The sequence below is a fragment of the Polyodon spathula genome, chromosome 3, assembly GCF_017654505.1.
Source record: "Polyodon spathula isolate WHYD16114869_AA chromosome 3, ASM1765450v1, whole genome shotgun sequence".
In the NCBI taxonomy this organism is placed as follows: Eukaryota; Metazoa; Chordata; class Actinopteri; order Acipenseriformes; family Polyodontidae; genus Polyodon; species Polyodon spathula.
This window is the reverse complement of record NC_054536.1, coordinates 62562943-62583781: the sequence shown is the minus strand read 5'-3', so window position 1 is coordinate 62583781 and position 20839 is coordinate 62562943. Positions and strand designations below refer to the sequence as shown.

The following is a 20839-nucleotide window of genomic DNA, read 5'->3' as shown; positions in this document are numbered from 1 at the left end:
TAGGGTAAAATACAGTAACTGCATTAGCATGGATAAAGCATGGTTAACTGCAAAATACTGTATTAAAATATTCCGCTAAAATGTATAAGGGCTATTATAGAACACTTAATGCAATTCTTTTTGTGGGACCTGTTCTGTGGAAGCAGGATTCGAACACCAGATGTTAAGAATATGGCACCTTTAGCGGTACTCTTGTTTTGTGTATCTGTGTTTAATCCATTGGAAACAAACTCGGAATTCTCCTAGGAGACTAGCACTTCCCTGATTCAGTAAAAATGTGTTTTTCAGCAACACAATTTACAGCAGTCTCTTATTTGCTATTTACACTGGAGCTTCCAGTGGCAGTGAAAAAAAAAAAAAAAAACAGATTTATTGGAAAATTGCACTCAGTGTGATCAGGGAAGCTGCTGGTGCCATGTAAAACATAAATCAAAAAGCACACAGCCAGGACAATGACGTTATTGACGATACAGGCAACAGACTGAAAGAAATACATTGTTGTAGCCTTAGCTTTTTTCTTCTTTCGGAGCTGGCTCTACATGAATTGCATCACCTAGCCAAGAACAATGTTTGGGCCCTTTAAGAAATGCAGCATGTGTGTAACATGGCTATCATAATATTTGTCACAGACAGAGGGGTGGATCCTCCAGTACTGTCACTCATGGAAAAGACATGCAATGGTAAGCTACAGCATTCCATTCCGAGACATAACTGTATATAACACTGGCATGCTATGACATGGGCTAATTCTCGTCTCTTGTAGCTGATGTAGCAATAGAAGTGCAGGCTAAAAAACACACACAGTGCATTACCTGAGCAGTCACTATATCACTATTGGCTTCACTTAGATACAGGGAAAGGTTAGGGTTAGGAATTTGAGCAAGTTGCAGTGAGTTATGTGTAAAAATGAACACCACACTGCCAAGAAAATGTAGGTAAACAGACTTAGGCCTAATAACTGTGATACTATATAGGGTATTTGAATATGATAATTTCTTGGTTATCAATGTATAGTAACTCATTTAGAGTAATATTCATATGAAGTATAATGAGCAGATTTACCCATGTTCCCAAAACATGCTTTGGTAACGAAGCCTAAAACAAAATTATCAATGTGATTATTTCCCTTGATTTAGTTTGACCTTTTTTAATGCCAGCCATTTTGCTTAATGTTACCATCAAAATATAAAGAAAAGAATATATATATAGGATATATATAAATATATATATAATATATATATATATATATATATATATATATATATATATATATATATATAATATATATATATATGCCTACACTCTTAAACCCAGGGGAGACTTTTAAGAAGGACAGATATGTTCAAACTTCTGTAAACTTACTCCTGTAAGTGGTTTTGTTTGTGCACTGGACATGCTTATAAGTCGACAACTTTTTAATCATCATGCAAATGACATTTGAAGTTTTAATGAGTCAGAGCAGTAGTAGTGTCTTTTTGGTTTATTAAATGCTTAAAAAATTGATCAAGTGGTTGTAAGCCACTTTGGATGCCTGCTAATAGGCAGCCTGGGAGTTTCCAGTGCCTTTACAGGTTTAACAGCATTAGTACTTCAATACAGTAATACAAACGGTTATGATATGCTTAGCCTTCAGGCTATAAAATATAAAAAGCTAGAGAACCCACCGCTACATTCTAGAACATTCACTATATCCCTCTCAATATCTAAAATATAAAAGAGATATTAAATTCAAATATTCGACCAAACAGCAATCAGTTTTTCAGAGATCCTCAGAGCATGGATCACACAGCTTGTAGTTTACCTTGGTTTTTGTAGGATTTTCTCTCCATTGAATATATCAGGAGTCGCAATGAAATCTGATCATCAATCTGCCTTGACAATTCTTATCTTTGAGTTAATGATATATTCTAGAAGGATCTGGTCAACTCTTTTTTTAAAACTAATTGGAGTTGCTCAACAACCTTCAAAATTAAATGGAACTTGACCTCATAGCTTCTCTTTTTTTTCAACCTGTAACAGGGGAAACCTGTACCGACTGTCTGGCACATGCATGGTACTGAAGGTAGGGGGCAGCAGTCTCATAGATCCACTGTCAGGCATGGCAGTGACACAGAGTGGTGGGGAAAAGGGTGTGTGGCTTTCCCTCTCACTGAGTGGCTGAGAGGCAGGCCTTGGGGGATTGCTGGCCCTATAAAGATTATGCTCGGCTGTAGAAAACTACAGCATAAAAAGAAAGATTATTTTTGCAGCAGGGAAAGAACTTGGGCAGACCCCGATTATTGTATAGGGTAGTGACGGAGCACATGAGCGTAGGACGGAGACCCAGGCAGTACGAGTAGCGGCAGTCGGGGTAAACTCTGCACAGTGCAGCACCTTTGTTTTATAGTTTTATTACTGTTTTATTTTCCCTTTGTCTTCAAAACAGCATCAATTCTTCTAGGTACACTTGCACACAGTTTTTGAAGGAACTCGGCAGGTAGGTTGGCCCAAACATCTTGGAGAACTAACCACAGTTCTTCTGTGGATTTAGGCAGCCTCAGTTGCTTCTCTGTCTTCATGTAATCCCAGACAGACTCGATGATGTTGAGATCAGGACTCTGTTGGGGCCATACCTTCACTTCCAGGACTGCTTGTTCTTCTTTACGCTGAAGATACAGTGGCTTGCGAAAGTATTGACCACCCTTGGCATTTTTCCTATTTTGTTGCCTTACAACCTGGAATTCAAATTGATTTTTATTTGGATTTCATGTAATGGACATACACAAAATAGTCCAAATTGGTGAAGTGAAATGAAAAAAATCACTTGTTTCAAAAAATTCAAAAAAATAAATAATGGAAAAGTGGTGCGTGCATATGTATTCACCCCCTTTGCTATTAAGCCTCTAAATAAGATCTTGTGCAACCAATTACCTTCAGAAGTCACATAATTAGTTAAATAAAGTCCACCTGTGTGCAATCTAAGTGTCACATGATCTCAGTATATATACACCTGTTCTGAAAGGCCCCAGAGTCTGCAACACCACTAAGCAAGGGGCACCACCAAGCAAGCGGCACCATGAAGACCAAGGAGCTCTCCAAACAGGTCAGGGACAAAGTTGTGGAGAAGTACAGATCAGGGTTGGGTTATAAAAAAATATCTGAAACTTTAAACATCCCACGGAGCACCATTAAAGCCATTATTAAAAAATGGAAAGAATATCGCACCACAACAAACCTGGCAAGAGAGGGCCGCCCACCAAAACTCACGGACCAGGCAAGGAGCGCATTAATCAGAGAGGCAACAAAGAGACCAAAGATAACCCTGAAGGAGCTGCAGAGCTCCACAGCGGAGATTGGAGTATCTGTCCATAAGACCACTTTAAGCCGTACACTGGGCTTTACGGAAGAGTGGCCAGAAAAAAGCCACTGCTTAAAGAAAAAAATAAGCAAACACGTTTGGTGTTTGCCAAAAGGCATGTGGGAGACTCCCCAAACATATGGAAGAAGGTACTCTGGTCAGATGAGACTAAAATTGAGCTTTTTGGCCATCAAGGAAAACGCTATGTCTGGCGCAAACCCAACACCTCTCATCACCCCGAGAACACCATCCCCACAGTGAAGCATAGTGGTGGCAGCATCATACTGTGGGGGTGTTTTTCATTGGCAGGGACTGTGAAACTGGTCAGAATTGAAGGAATGATGAATGGCGCTAAATACAGGGAAATTCTTGAGGGAAACCTGTTTCACTCTTCCAGAGATTTGAGACTGGGGTGGAGGTTCACCTTCCAGCAGGACAATGACCCTAAGCATACTGCTAAAGCAACACTCGAGTGGTTTAAGGGGAAACATTTAAATGTCTTGGAATGGCCTAGTCAAAGCCCACACCTCAATCCAATTGAGAATCTGTGGTATGACTTAAAGATTGCTGTACATCAGCGGAACCCATCCAACTTGAAGGAGCTGGAGCAGTTTTGCCTTGAAGAATGGGCAAAAATCCCAGTGGCTAGATGTGCCAAGCTTATAGATACATACCCCAAGAGACTTGCAGCTGTAATTGCTGCAAAAGGTGGCTCTACAAAGTATTGACTTTGGGGGGGTGAATACTTATGCATGCTCAAGTTTTCAGTTTTTTTGTCTTATTTCTTGTTTGTTTCACAATAAAAAATATTTTGCATCTTCAAAGTGGTAGGCATGTTGTGTAAATCAAATGATACAAACCCCCAAAAAATCAATTTTAATTCCAGGTTGTAAGGCAACAAAATAGGAAAAATGCCAAGGGGGGTCAATACTTTCGCAAGCCACTGTAGTTCTTAATGACTTTTGTAGGATGTTTGGGGTCGTTGTCATGCTGCAGAATAAATTGGGGGCAAATCAGATGCCTCTCTGATGGTATTGCATGGTGGATAAGTATCTGCCTTTACTTCTCAGCATTGAGGAGACCATTAATTCTGACCAAATCCCCAACTCCATTTGCAGAAGTGCAGCCCCAAACTTGCAAGGAACCTCCACCATGCTTCACTGTTGCCTGTAGACATTCGTGTACCATTAAAATTTTGACTCATCAGTCCAGAGCACCTGCTGCCATTTTTCTGCACCCCAGTTCCTGTGTTTTCGCGCATAGTTAAGTCGCTTGGCCTTGTTTCCACGTCGGAGATATGGCTTTTTGGCTGCAAGTCTTCGATGAAGGCCACTTCTGACCAGACTTCTCCGGACAGTAGATGGGTGTACCAGGGTCCCACTGTTTTCTGCCAATTCTGAGCTGACGGCATTGCTGGACATCTTCCGATTGTGAAGGGAAGTAAGCATGATGTGTCTTTCATCTGCTGCAGTAAGTTTCCTTGGCCGACCACTGCGTCTACGGTCCTTAATGTTGCCCGTTTCTTTGTGCTTCTTCAAAAGAGCTTTGACAGCACATCTGGAAACCCCTGTCTGCCTTGAAATCTCTGTCTGGGAGAGACCTTGCTGATGCAGTATAACTACCTTGTGTCTTGTTGCTGTGCTCAGTCTTGCCATGGTATTTGACTTTTGACAGTAAACTGTCTTCAGCAACCTCACCTTGTTAGCTGAGTTTGTCTGTTCCTCACCCAGTTTTATTCCTCCTACACAGCCGTTTCTGTTTCAGTTAATGATTGTGTTTCAACCTACATATTGAATTGATGATCATTAGCACCTGTTTGGTATAAGTGTTTAATCATACACCTGACTATATGCCTACAAAATCCCTGACTTTGTGCAAGTGTACCTAGAAGAATTGATGCTGTTTTGAAGGCAAAGGGTGGTCACACCAAATATGGATTTGATTTAGATTTTTCTTCTGTTCACTCACTTTGTCTATATTTTTGAAAGCATTCTTACTTTACAGCTTACTTTACAGCACACCTGCCTAAAACTTTTGCACAGTACTCTCTCTCTCTCTCTCTCTCTCTCTCTCTCTCTCTCTCTCTCTCTATATATATCTATAATATATATATATATATATATTATATATATATAATATATATATATTCATATTTTGTATTATATAAAGACATATAAATAAAACATCATCTTTCTGTGTGATTATATTAACCTGAGCCTAATATATTCCCTCTGAGCAACATATCTCTTCACCTTTTCAGTTTAGTTTACTTTCATATACAGGTATGTTAAAGTGTGGAACAAAAATACTATATTAACTTGGACCATGCTTGGAGTAAGCTTGACCTCTCTCTGTTTCTAAAAGTTGCCTGCACAAGCAGGTTTCCACACACTTCCACTTGTTTACTTACCAAGCCTATTGTGTTGATTAATATGAAACTCCCCTGCAAGCACTTTCCAAATTCACAGCATGAAGTCATTCTTGGCTTGCAAAAATTATCCCAATTAAAATCACTACCTGTCTGATAAGGACTGATACTGCAGATGACTTTTCCAAATCAAATGCTTGTTTCGGCTGCCAAGTGTTCATTAATTTCTATGATATCATGAAGAGAGTTAATTTTGAAAGACCTTCAAACTGCTGATGACCAGTGAATATTGCTTTTAAAAGCCAACACCGAATTCTGCTTTGAGGTGCCAAAGACCAAGCTTTATCTTTTGAAGGCCTACTTTTCTTCCAGAATTATACTGTGTTTGAGTCAAACATTTAATTCTCTCACTTTTAAACTCTACAGTTTTCCTGTAAATAAATACCTCTGTTTATTACAGCAGTAAAACCTTTATATGCACTAAACATTTATATTATTTAATTTAATTGATATTGTAATGTCTAAAATACTTTTTGTTTAGTTGGAGAAACTGAACTAATTCTTAAATTAATTCAATTAACATTATCTCAAATGTGTCTTAACAATGTTTATAATATTGTCAATGACATGCTTCTGTTATAATACACTTTAGATGTTCTTTCAACACTTTGTTTACAATATTGTCAATTCCATGCTTCTGTTATAATACACTTTTGATATGTTCTTTCAACAGTTTAACTTTAAATGGCATTATAAGATGTATTCTAATTAAGTTAATTCAGTATTAAAGTTGCTCTTAGAAACTGTAATATTATTTTACTCCACTGATAAATCTTTTAAGCTTTTAATGGAAGGTCCAGTTATTTATATCTAAATACAGGCTATCATTAATATTTTAGAATGCCATAGTGCTATAGTGACTGAACTAAGTCTGACCTTCACTCTTCATACAAAATCCAGTTAAAGCAGGTTTTAACACAACCTCTGCTTTTTGCCAATTTTAGGGTTGATAAATATGAAACACTATCCAATACTCATTATTTCAAACCACTATCTAACTTAACATATTAACATGTCCCACGCTTTCTGTTCCCATCTACTCCTGCCAGGTTCTAATTAATTTCTGTTATATATAGAAAATGATTGTTGTAATATAAAACTCCTATCTTCTGTAATCTGAAAGGTATTTCGCTAATATTAACGAGATCGCTCATTATAGAAAGGATCTTGGCTTTTAAATTGCTGACCATCAATCCCAGCTATATTGGCCAAAACCAATGAGTCATTTTCAACACTGCTTTTACTACAGGCAGGTAAGGGCAAGGTTACAAATCAGTTCACTGTATATGCAGTTACAGTATATACTTTAAATGATTTTGTAACATGATTTTTACCATCATTTTTAATTCAGATATGTCAATATAGCAATCTTTGTAAACTGTAATTCTATTTTACTTCATTGATATACACAGATGTCAAGAGACTTGTTTTTTTTTTTAAAAACCTTGAATATTAAAACTTAGGAGTGCTCATACATTTACTCAGTGTTATTATATTAGGTTTCTTATTTATTTAAATACTTTTGTTTTTTCTTACCATATTCAAACCACATAAGTATCCTAGCTTGATTGCTTCTGGCATATTAACTCTGTTCCATAGAGTTTGCCATTCTGCTCTTGCTGGATCAGAATGTTTTGAGGCTCTGAGTCTAATTAAAAAAATATGTTTTTGCCTATAAGGGAGGTTTGGAATATTCATCAGGCTGGCCCGACCTTCAGTGCAATGAACTTCTTCACACAGGCCTCACATAGATCTGCTAATAATATTTTCTACTGGTTTTATATTCTTTAAAACACATTAGAGTCATTCCAATATTTGTTGCCTTTTCACAAATGTTCAATTTGTTTCCCAAAGACCGTCCTGCTTCCAGTAGCTGTGACAGTCTTGGGTCAGTTTCTGCTCACAGGTGTGGGTGACACCTTTTAAAAGCCTGATACCTGCAAAAACTTAAATCTTGCTAGCTGGGCTCCCATCTCTACATTCTCATTTCCATCGTCAGTGGGCAAACACATCTTAACTGAATCTGGGTCCATCAGATAACCGCACACCCTTGCAACCGAGGCCTTCCGTGCAAAAGGATCTAATGACTTATAGCACAAAAGAGATGTGCCAGAACCATCTGTGACATGTGGTAAAACTTTATAACCGACAAACATTTTAGTTTTAAAAAAAGTTTGCAGTTAGGTATGGAAGCAAAAGGAGATTATCAAAGAATTTAAACATTTTCCAGAACAGCCCTGACTCATGTTTTACCTTACTTGATGTGTAAAAATACTTACCAATCAACTCATTCTGAAAAGTTCACCAAGCGGCAAAGCTACATCCTGTGAAATACGTGTAATTTCACTTGAATGTGTGAAATGCGTCTTCAATCAAACAGCTACAGTGCTTCGCATGTGCAAAATGGCCAGACCAGTGCTAGACGTGCAAATGAAGAATTGTGACAAGAAAATGTTTCCATTTCTAACATTTCATGTGTTCACAGATTACTGTGAATCCAGGTTCCCAGCAGGGCTGAAAACTTGTGATAACTGTAAATTGCATAGCCAGTGTATACAACATTAATACATTTTACTACTTGAACACTTCCTAGAAGCCAATGGAAAGGGAAGGGAGGATAGAGTATTTTATCCAGAATTAGGAATCTATAGCTGCCAATTAGGACAGAAGTGAAGATATCGTTTTTGTTTTTTAAACGTGATACCATATAGTTTTTAAACATTCTGCTCATCAAACGATCCGAAAACAATGCAATTTTATTATTTAATCTTCTCCATCTCCAACTAAGCATTTTACAGTGTATTATACAGTAATTAGATTACCAATGGTTGCATTAAAAAACTTACAACATTCCTTGCTTCATCAGTTTCTTCTTCTAAAAAAAAAAAAAAAAACAGTTATCCATCTGGCCATGATAAATCAGTTTCTATCAGCGTTGGAGGCGAGTAACAATTGTTCGAGTCAGAGTCGTTTCCAAAAATTTCTAGTAGTGTCCGAGTCCAGAGCTACAAGGTCCCGAGCCCGAATCGAATTTTCCAATCGAACCGAGTCAAGTCTGAGTCCCAACAATCTAGTCCAGTGAAAGCAACAACTCAGGTATTTCAAAATATAATTAATATTTTTAAATTATAAGTAAAATGGAGTCAATTATTAAAGCAAGTACAAGGATTTTATGAATTTGCATGTGTTCTCACATTTCTGTAGGCATTGAAATGAATAAAAAAAAGTTAAATTCAGATACCAACCAATATAATAGCAAAGAAAAGTTTTATAGTGTGTAAATTTCATCGCCGTATTAAAAACAACATAAATATATAATGAAAGGACAATCATATTTAAGTCAGTTTTATTCAGCCATGTGATGTATATCAAATGAATTACCCAATACATCAAAGAATATAATAAACTCATCACTGAGAAAGCCTCCCAGTAAACTCATTTTTCCTTAAAACAGATTATGTGCTGAGTGTCTAATTAATTAAATCAAGTCTTTTTATATAACTGAAAACATAAGTATACTTTAAAAAGATGAGTGCACTGAGAATGCTGCCACTCAAACAAGCTCAATGTGGTTGCATGTATATTCCACCATGACTAAATACTCGTTCTATTGGGGCACTTGATTCTCGAGTCGAGTCACAGGGTCAAAGAGTCAAGTCGAGTCCGAGTCAAGAGCTTGTTGAGTCGGAGTTCCCTGCTTCTGAGTCTGGAGTCCGAGTCTGGAGTCGGAGTAAAAAAAAATGAGTCTGAGTTCTCCACTTCTGGTTTCTATACATTAGCGATGTATTTCACTCTGTAGAACCAATGGCCACCACCACAAACCCCATACTGTATTCCATTTGCAATAAGCACACTGTACCAATGACTGCCCTCTGCTCCCTCTACAATCAGGTTCAATCAGGTCTGCAGAAAGAATGGCAAGAAAATGTCATTCTCAGGGCACTCTGGTGAGCACATAGAGCTCAAAACAGAACCAAGTGTTTAACAAGCAATAGAGAGGAATCATTCTCATATTGTTTTACAAGCAACAGAGGGATCAGTCTCATAGTGTTTTACAAGAAATAGAGAAGCCTTTATTCTTATATTAATCATAATCAGAAAAAGATATATTAGCATTTGTGACCCATTAGTGTCCCACATAATTTCCAATTTCACCATGTTTCTTATAAATTACAAGTCTGCACCTAACTGTTGGTGGAAACGATTACTATTCATAAAGGCTTATACGAAGAACAAGAACACATCTGAGCACTGCAACTTTGTTCAATGTAACTCAAATATAAAAATGATTGCATAAAGAAAGTTTGTAATACTACAAACAACTAAAACACCAACAATGTATTTTAATTTCACTTTAACACTCATTAAACCAGTTTGGACAAATGTATTTTACATGTTTTAGTCCAAGCTATTTTATTTACATACAGCAGTACAACACAATGCAACACAATGTATTTATCCAGCAGAAAAGAAAGAAAACCTGCAAAATGCTTTAAATCCCTGATAACTACTGTACATTTAATATTGACATTGATGTGCTAGCTGTATATACATTTTTGAAGGTTTTCATATCCTTACCTAAAAATTTGATATTTTAAGACAAGGTTGCCATCTACTGGTTATATAGTCAATTACTGTTCTACAGACAGTAGCATTTGTTTTCAACAGTTCTGCTTAGCGGACAAGTAATTGAAAGAAACTTTACAATTCAAAATGCAACAGTACAAAAATGTTTGTTTGCATTTAATAACCTTTAGAATTAAAAGCAGTAACCAGTTATGTTTAGTAAAAGTATTATGTATTGTTACATAGTATTGTATAGTATTACTAGTATGTTATTTATTGCTCTGGAACATTTAAAAGACCTTGTACATTAGCTTGTAACATCAAATCAGTGCTGCCTTGGCCACCCATTATGGTCATGTACCATAATCACAATGCAGAGCCAGAAGCTTCTACAGCACTTGTTTGTCCAATGCCTTCTTTCAGTTTTACATCAGAGATTGTTTGAGTGTTTGTGGATGATGATACATACAGCTATGGCCATAACATATGTTTGATATTTTATTTAACATCATGTAATCAAAGGAACTACAAAATTATACCACAAAAGTCTACCGGAAGCCTTCATAGTATTATTTCAGTTCGATTTCGAAATGTCACAATTTTGAATTCGCCAGTTTTTCATTAAGTATATGGAAAAACTACATATCAGAATGTAATTCAATATGTTAACATAACATTATTCACCAGGTTTCATTCGACTTAATGAAGCAAAATGATTTAATTCTATAGGGTGATGCAAATCGTTTTGGCCATAGCTGTATGTGTACTGTACATTGCACAATGGTTTAAGTTATCAATAGGTTTTAATGTCGAAGGGAAGGTAGAAATTTTGCCTAATGAGTCACACATCTTTAGTTTAATGATCGCAAGATTATTCTTAAAATTTTATTTTAGAATGCACATCATTATTTCAACATATCTGAAAGTTAAACTTAATACAACTTAAAGACTTTTAAAATTATTTTAAGACACCACACAAATGACTTTAAATAATAAAGTTTGTATTGTGTCAAAATGACTTATAAAAAGATTAGAACCACTTGTCTTATGAAGAAAAGATTGTTTGTTTTAGATAGTTTTTTCATTATTTACACAAATGCAAAACATGCAGATATTCTAGAAAAATACTGAAAATGTAACACACAAAACAGGAACAGCAGTTACCGTAAAAAACGTTGTATAAGTCGATTTTCTATGCATTTTTGCGGGACCCTTAAAAGGTGGGAGCGACGTATGCATCAGTGTATCTAATAATAAACTAATGTACCAGTTCCACAATGGGATTATTACAGCCACGGCTATGGCTCACACAAACTTAACCGTCAACAGCCCGATTTATTTGTTCATAATCTATGACATTCACATTATGTTGCTAGGCAGAAACACAAAACCACTGTTCTAATTAAAAGTTTTAATTTCTTACTCTCAGTACCCTTAGTCGTTTTGAATGTTAAACGCAAGCATTCAGACTCTTGACTTACCTCCTCTCGAAAACGTCACAGCTATACTGCTTCACTTAGTATTAACACAATATAGCTGTCAGTCTCAATGAATTTCCTTATTCCCGCCCTCCCGAGCCACTGATTTGTCAATTTTCAAGCTGAACCTGCCTCTGGGATCCGTACCAAACAACTACTGGTTATAAATCTGAGTAGTAAACCTTTCAAGTCTTCCCTTTGCTGTAACTGCAATGATATAATAATGCAGGTGACTTTGAGACTGGATAAAGTAGGACAATAAGAAAAAAAGAAGAAAACGCTACTCAACATGTTTGAAATTGCTCGCTGTTAAATTTACCGAAATACACGTTAATCACAATGCTGAAAAACAGTACGTGGAGACCAAGCAAAGACAAACTTAAAATGGCCAAAGCAAAATGAGCTGATAGGAGGAAAGTGTTTATGGACCAATGCAGAAAACATTTTGTTTGGATGGAGTACTTTGAATGACTTTAATACATACTGTATTAATACATACATAATGTCAGTGCGACGCAGTGGTACACTTGTAAAGTATGTGTATGGTTATGGTTCTGATTAACAAAACAAAATTAATGTATTTTTACAGCTGGAAATTGAATGCAATTGTACTGCACTGTATGCACCACTAACATGTTTTGTTTACTGGTTATTAGATGGTGCCCTGTTTAATAGTTTTTTTTTTTTTAAATTTGAATTAATAGAACACATTTGTAAAAGTCAATGCAGCTGGAACTATTGTCTAAGTGGTTTTGGAAAGAAATATTCAGTAAAGCAAAGAAGATATGTTCTTGAATAAAAATAAATAAAAAAACGCTAGTTTAATACAGTTGTGATGTGCAATGTATAACGATTTTACACTCTGTTAATTATTACTTTTTGAATTTTGAAAAATAATAGTTTCTAGCAGTTTAACTAAAAACAAAAAAACAACACTGTAAAATTATTGCAATAAAATGTTGCAAATAAGGATTATTTCGAAACTAAACCTGTGTAACTTTCTTTATTTGTTGGTGTTGAGCATGTAGGAAAAAGAAAATGTAAAAAAAGTATTTTAAACACAAAAAAGGTTTTCCTACAATTGAAGTCTTAAAGGGGGGAGCGACTTTTAAGCCGGTGCGACCTATAAAACGATTTTTACGGTACATTATTTTGAGTTCCTGGTTATTCCTGATAAATATGTCAGACGACACTGATAGGCTTTGAGTGGTAAAAAAAAAAAAAAAGGAAAGACAAATAATAGTTCAATACTCTGTATCCAGATGCTTTGTTCATTGCATAGTTTCCCAGCTATAATGGTTTTGTATAGAATATGTGCAGCAAGAGTCATGCAGTACTACACTCTCCACCTTCTGAATCCCAGCAACATACTGCAGGCATAACATGCTGTCACCACAAATGACAATATCTGAAATATAAAAGAAACATAAGGAACAGTTGTTCAGCAAGCATTTGTCAAGATAAATTGGTTTCGGTTTGGGAAACCAGTGATAAACGTGTTACTTTTGTAAATCAATGTAATTATTTAGGTAGATCTAATGGATGTAACAACACAGCAATACTGGCACATAGAAATTTAAAATAAACTTAAAAATAACAAGAAATGGTCTTTTTTCTGGGTATGTCTTATTTCTGCTAATCTATCAATTGAGAGTAACACACTGTTTGCATGTGGAGTTAAGTGTCTAGGTCTATACAGAAACATACGTAGAATGTCATTTAAACAACTGGGATAGTTGTGTCGATAAGATAGTTTTCATTAAGTTCGGTCCTGTATAGAGAGCTTTTTTTATTGCGACGATCTACTGTTATGTTCAATTATATTAACAGATCATGCAGTTTGTCTTCATCAATGTAATAACAAAGCGATTAATTAGACTTTGTAGTAATGTACATAATAATAATAATAATAATATAATAATAATAATAATAATAATAATAATAATAATAATAATTGTTTTGCCTTGAACTCCAATAGTGGTTATGTCAGTTAGTATTACTGTCTTCTTTCCCAAACTACCAAAGTTGTTCAGTACAAACCTGTTAAGCCAATAACTTAGCAAGTTATGGCCAAGTGGTATCCACCCTTTAATTATTTAAGTTAAAAAAATAAAAAAAAAATTCAATGTTTTGTTTTTCTTCTCTTGTTTGCAACTGACGGCAGCTGCACCAAGTTAGCATGCAACACAGGCCTTGAATTTTCAAAACGGGATTTACTAGTTATTGCAAAATACCTGTCTGTTGTCCCCTGTATACTGTAGCTGACATAATCTCACTTGTTTGAAAGTTGATCTGATTTGGCATGTTTAAACATACTTCCATTATTATTCATCCAAGTAAATACTAAATAAGCCGATGGAGGCTCTTAAGGCAATAACTGTTAGAAGTGACATGGGACCATTGACAGGCCTACCTTATGTTTTCCTCAACTTCTACACCAGGCAGTACTAATATTAGTCTGTTGTTTGGTCTAATGAGGGCAGATCACAGATCGCAAGGCAAGGTTAAAAGGCGATAACATCTTGTTTTTAGCATTAATACATTTTCATAAGACCTGTTATGTTTACTTCAGTCTGTTTTGCAATATTGTTGTTTTTATAGGAGTAGTAAACCAGTTACAACTGTAAATTGACATTTATTATTTAAAATTAAGATTTTTATCAAATATATCCACGCAAATACCTCTTTGAAAATAAGGGACAGCATGAAAAAATGATAAAGCAACCATATGAGAAACTTCCGGTTCTACTTTCTCTTCATAAAAAAGGCACATGGACATAAAATACTGATTCCAACTAACTGATCAACACCATATTTTCAAAGAGTTACAATTTCACTTGCACTATTGATGAACTATTCATTATTAATAATCTTTTAAAGAATGATATCGTGTTTCAGGCACTGACACATCTAAAAGTGCTTTACATAGCAATTACATCTTGAACAATGTGCAGCAATTACGCCTCACCAATATTCTCACATTCACACAGGTGTGACTCTGACAAGACCTGTCTGAGCTCACTGAGTACAGGTGTGGCATAACAATAGTGTGGGAGCACAATTTGCCTGAGCTTCTTTTATTAAAAAGGGATGAATGAGGTGTTTAATGAAACCATGTCCTTTAGAAGAACAATTCATCATCAACTGTGTAACTTTAAACATACACACACAGAGCACACATTCTTTCTGAAATATTTCTTATTTTTGTGATCTTTCCTGATACATGGAATAACAAAAAATTAAAGTTATTTATACTGTTAATAAGCCTGGTTTCCACATTAGCTTCTTCCGTATCTAGAAATTAGCTATACGTGTTGTTGTTTTTTCCAGCCCTCTTATTGAGTTACACCATGAACATCTAGTTCAACTGTATTTTCGTGATTCTTGACACTTTTTCTTGGAGGCTTTTACAACACTGGCACTAGGTGTTTGTTAGACCTACAGGGAACGCTGTGACCAACTATGGATGCCAGTTTGTGATCATGTGACTCAGATCTCCAAATGACAGAACGAAGGCTTTGAGATATTAGCACCATATTTAGTAAACATGTTTTCTTATGGGTAAAGTGCAATACAAATGACCAGTTTTGTGCCAGTAATTTTACAAATATACCTCTGGCAAGCTGCCAAAGCTTTGAATTACAGAGACCATTTAAGGTACCAATGTCCTATTTGCAGGGATAAGACTAAATGTGCCAGTGACTGCAGTGACTTAATGTATGGGTTAAAAATATATATCTGCCATATTTTAGGGTTATGCGTGACAGTATGACAGAGACGCCATTTTCCTGACACTATGACACTGTGGATGCTTTTTTATGCGTAGTTTAATTATATTTAGAACTTTTTACTTTTGGTTATCATTTTTATGTATGTCTTGCGGGAAGGTTTTATATAAATTAAGAACTGCATCAACAAGTATTTCTACTTTCTCAAACGAAAAATTTGGTTTTCTGCTCTTTTTTATTTTCACCAAAACTGGAGGCAGACTCTCCACTTGTATTGGGGTTTGCAGCCATTTATTGTAAAGCATACCTTGTGCTTTTTTTTTGGTTTTGTTTGTTTTTTCAGAAGCACAAATGACCATTACCAATGCCTAAAGAACTAAATTTAGGCAATTCTGAGCCCCTTCTGCTCATTGCCATCCTAACTGATATTCTGCCCAGTCAATGAGCATGTTAGTGACTACAGGTCACGAAAATCACATCTACATTGACATGTCTAAATCCAGTGTTATCTGTCGGAGAGATTGTAGTCATCTAGACTGGCATAATTGAGTTAGATGCTTAAACTCCAAATTAACTGCTTCCCCGAATTAAATCTGGGCTATACCAACCCTGAAATGCCCAAGAACTTTGATAAACACAGAAAAACAAAAGCCCTAATTCTATTTTATGGCATCTCCATTTTCCTAAGTTGTTTGATGATGTCCAGTACCCTTTTAAGTGAATATGCAAAAGAATATTAACAACTAGTGCACAACCACTTCCCTATTCAAACAATCTCCATTACATAAATTATACAGTGATAAGGTATATAATACTTACAGTTGCTGCAACGTTTATGCTATACTGACGATAATCTAAGAAGGTGACAACATTCCCTTGTGGCAGCACTAGAGTACATGCTCCAATGGTGAGGGTGGGGCTGGAGGTGAAGGTGGAATTCACTGGTACTATAACACCAGCTGCGGCTGTTGTTGCAGCTTCAAGTAGGGAGGCTCCAAAGTAGAACAGCAAGGCAATAAAATGGTAAACAAAGTCCTAAGAAAAAAAAAAATAATAATAGTATATTGCTTACATTTTTTACCCTTTTCTTACTTTTTGTTTTATATTTGCAATATTGTTCTATTCATAACTACCAAGTAAAACAGTAGTGTATTTTCATTGAATCTTTACAAGAAAGGAGTAAACATAACTTAGAAAATAATGTATATAAAATAATGTGCATAGATCGTTATAAAAACATTTTACAAATGACATCATAATGTACAGAAACACTGATTTTCTTCTGATTTTTGTCTTAGCTGGAGTTTAAATTTGATTTAAAAAAAAAAAAAAAAAAAAAAAGACGCCGGACACAAACATACATATACTAAATGGCCACAGAAGCTCTTTGGTTAATACTGGCTCCAAAATTACTCAAGCACTGTTTTGAATGCTGCGCGAAGTCCCCCCCAAATCTACTTATCTATAGACTTTACAAGTCCAACCTTTATTTTACAATGGAGTTACCAGAGGTTTCAGTTGTAGACGGTGAAATGATCGAAACACAGTGGACTGTTTCAGTGTTTTCGATGGCCTTGCTGTTTCGGCCTCATCTTGTTTAGCGCTTCCCATGTGTTCTACAATGGTCTACCTACGAGTGTAACAGCACGTTACTGTCATCAACGTGAAATTCGTCCTTGCCAAACTCGCTGACCCGATCTTTAGGGGTATTTTTTACTGTTTTCGGCACCTTTGACAGCTCTGAATACTGAAGTAAAGGGTTCTTTGTAAATTCACCGCTGCATGCACCGATGTAAAGCGGATTCACCAAACCGCTGTTAAATTCACCACGAGTTGCTCAACGAACTGCTGTTAAATTCACCGGTACATCACCGCCGAAGCAGTGGATTCACCGGGTAGAGAGTTGGTGAACTGCAGCAAAAGCAAAATGGCAGCTCCCACTGTGGGAGTTTGTCTTGCATGGAGAAACTATAATCAATGTAATTGTAGATTCAGAGATGCCAAATCTTCTGAAAATGGGTATGAAGTTGTGTATTTTTAATCAGAATATAATAGCGCTAATAAACATATTGACAAACAACATCACGTGTCAATTTATCCAGAGTAGCTGACTGAGCTGGTGACGTACAAGAATTCGATTTTATATATACTGTATGTTATTTGTCCTTTTATACTTCAAACAAATATGTTATAATGTTACGAAAAGTGGGCGAACTGTATTTGAAAGCCAGCTACTTTCTATATTTTAATATAACAGGCTAGCTCCTAATTAGTCAGTTTAAGATAACTAAAGCTTCGTTCCAATAACCTTTCATCTCGTACAGGGCAGCCACAGCCTTGCATGCCGCAGCAGCAACCTTTCTATTATTATTATTATCAGCTATGCTGATTCACCAAAGAGTTGTTAAATTCCCCGCACTGATGAACGCCAAGTGATGTCACTTCAGAGCAGCGATGAATTTAACAACGCACCCAAACTGAACTTGAATACCAGAAGCAGTTCTATTAGACAGGTATGTTTATGTAGACTTAAATTAATCCACTTGATGCGTCTAATTTGCGGATTAAGCAGATTTTGTCCACTTGATTGGATTAAAGTTATTACAACCGCTAATCCCGATTGCAGCATACCAGAAAATAATCTTCACAGGTTGATCATCCGCTAAATCGGACTAAACAAGATCCTGTTTGCAGTGCACCAAATCTGATGTGATATGATCCTGTTCGGGAGGACTAACTTATTACGTTTGCTTGATACACTATATTAAGCAATTATTCATTTTCTTAGGTAGGCAGCAAATGTATACAGTAGTTTAGATACACTACTATAGCAATGTGGCACCCTTTTCCTTTTTGTGTAATTTATTATGGTTCATGAACAAAGTGTTCTGAAGAGACTGGTTTTGTTTTTTCATTAAAATATTGTAAAAAACGTTAATAAAGCGCTGCACAATAATATTCTGTGTATTTAAATAATAAAAAAGCATGCACTCTTGGTGTATTCAGTTTAACCTGAAATGTCAGTGTAATGTGTATTAATAAACAATAAACGTTCAGTGTCAGCAATAGGCTACCAGGAAGTTAAAATGCAAGTATGAACCCTGTGCTGAATGTGCATATAAAGACAAGTAGTAGCTACAATTATATTATGAATATAGGTGTACTTTTACTTAAATGTGTTTGCCAGAATCACGCCTAATGTAATAAAAACGCTTTTATCTTTTTATCATTCATATATTTAGTATTTGCTTTTTTCATACCTTTTCATATTTCTGACTTTTGACTTTTATTCCTCCAATATCTTCATTTTTATTGTTTATGAAATGCTAGTAATGACAATGTACACATAAATGTCCGAGTTTGTCGTTACACTTTAAATTGTGAATTTCCACCCGCATTTGGAATGGCTTATTATGGGTTAGTCCTCATTATCGGTCTAACTTGTTCCACTTGTTCAGGTCAGCTAAACCAATATTTGGGATTGGTGTTTGGTAAACTGCAATCAGGACTAAGTACAGATCTGCTTAACCGCTTGTTAGTCCACTTGATGCTGACAAAGTCACTGGTATACTGCAATCGACCCTAAAAAATCGCCAAAAAACAGAAAATCCGTGTTTTTCTGTGTTATTCTGCAGCAAACGGATTCCTAGGATCACTGCTGATGACTATTGGTACCCTGTAAAAATGCTCCTGTAACCACTGTAGTACAACATGGTGATGTATTCTTAGTGTTTTGTATTCCAGTACATTCTTTACAATAAATAAATAAATAAATAAATAAATGTATGTAGCGATACCACTCACATCCCCATGAAATCGGGCGGCGGTATCCGGCGTTTTCTGGATGTACTGCAAGGGGGTGGCTCGACAGTCATAGCTATCTTTAGCAATTAATTAAGTCGCTGACACGAGTGACACTTATTAAAACAAAGATAAAACAACAAACTACTTACCAAGAAATTCCAATCCGTGTTTATTCTATCAACAAAGCCGCATAGAAACAAAAATAGGTACAGGGTTGAAAACATAAACGTGGTAACTGAAACAAACATCACCCAACCCTGCATGAGGGGTACTGGGACATTCGAAGCGGCTACCAAAATCCATACCAGACCGCCAAAAAGCTGCAAAAATATAAACAAAAATGTGTTATTAGGTTTTTTTGTTTTGTTTTGTTTTTGTGGTTTAGACAAAATGTATAACATTTATGAAAGACACAATTCGATCTTTTTTTTTTAAGTAGTAGATATTTGTTTGTTTTTGTTTTAATTCCTTGTAGGTAAAACATTAATAAATCACTACCCTAGTAATATTCCACGTAATCACTAATGAAATGTCTCTCACAATAAAACAATACAGTATTAACCACCGTATACAGCTCAGGTAGTGTACTAGTTATATTCTCCAACAAAATGCATACAGTAAAACAGGAGGCACAAAACTTCTAAGTGTCAGCGTTAACATTTTGACCTACAGTCCCCTCACAACTGCAACAGCTGAGGTAAACAGGGGTGACATTGTAGCTTTATAAAAAGGTGAACTATTACAACTCACCATACCAACTTCCCACATCCTACATAGAGGTTCAACATCTTCATCACTGAGTACCTTTATGAGGATATATTATTATTGTGCAGAAATCGCCACTTACTATCTCCAAGCAGACGAACACTCCTGAATACGTTCTCAAAACGTCGAATCCTGTAGGCAAAGATATCTTGAAAACTGAGAAGGCCAAAGTGGGATTTGGAGGTGCAGACATTGTCGCGGTCTCCTTGTATTTTCAGCCGTGAGAAGAAAATGTCAAGTAAATTCCTGGTGTAATAAGTGAGTCTAATACAAAGGCAGGTGCACCACTCCCTATTCTATTCAAATAATCACCGTTGGTGACGCAGACAGCTCCAATCAGTAAAACAATGTATGAACTGTAATAGTGACGTTATCAATTTGAGTTGAAGGGAATACCATAGTATTTTACATACCTGTAGTTAACTTTAAAAGCAAAACATACAAACAATATTTAATATTTCGTTCAGTTCTTTTGTAAGCACGAATGAGAAGATTTGTTTTTTGTTACAGTCAAAAAGGAATAAAAAAAATCAGCTGATGACTGTTAAACTCGTTTTAGGCAAGGAACAGATTGTATGTGTTATCCTGGTTATATCCGATTTTTATAAATGGACAAACATGATTTAAAAAAAATCTAGAATGCTATAAGATTTAAAGATTGAAATCATTTTTGTAAACAAAAAAGGACAAAATATTATATAGGTAATTAAGGTATTTTGTTTTTCTTTTGATT

The 20839-nt window shown here is 35.7% G+C and overlaps 1 protein-coding gene across 2 annotated transcripts; it reads right to left on the bottom strand.

Annotated features, from left to right (window-relative positions):
* Positions 1-8536: 8536 nt before the first annotated feature.
* On the bottom strand, positions 8537-20370 carry LOC121313284 (protein MAL2-like). Of its 2 annotated transcripts, none has more exons than XM_041245659.1 (4): positions 20189-20370; positions 19491-19661; positions 16357-16572; positions 8537-8640 (listed from the first exon to the last, which is right to left on the bottom strand). In XM_041245659.1, the coding sequence occupies exons 1-4, from the start codon at positions 20297-20299 to the stop codon at positions 8608-8610; spliced, it is 531 nt and encodes a 176-aa protein (XP_041101593.1). In that variant the 5' UTR covers positions 20300-20370; the 3' UTR covers positions 8537-8607. The 2 variants fall into 2 exon arrangements, with proteins under 2 accessions (XP_041101593.1, XP_041101592.1); XM_041245658.1 differs by lacking the exon at positions 8537-8640 and adding an exon at positions 12807-13217 and having other exon boundaries at positions 20189-20368.
* Between the last annotated feature and the right edge of the window lie 469 nt (positions 20371-20839).

Coding starts and splice junctions, on each gene's coding strand:
- LOC121313284 (XM_041245658.1), bottom strand. CDS start 20,299: ATGTCTGCACCTCCAAATCCCACTTTGGCCTTCTCAGTTTTCAAGATA. Junction 19,662..20,188: donor TGTTCGTCTGCTTGGAGATA/GTAAGTGGCGAT, acceptor ATATTTTTGCAG/CTTTTTGGCGGTCTGGTATG. Junction 16,573..19,490: donor ACACGGATTGGAATTTCTTG/GTAAGTAGTTTG, acceptor TTTTTTTCTTAG/GACTTTGTTTACCATTTTAT.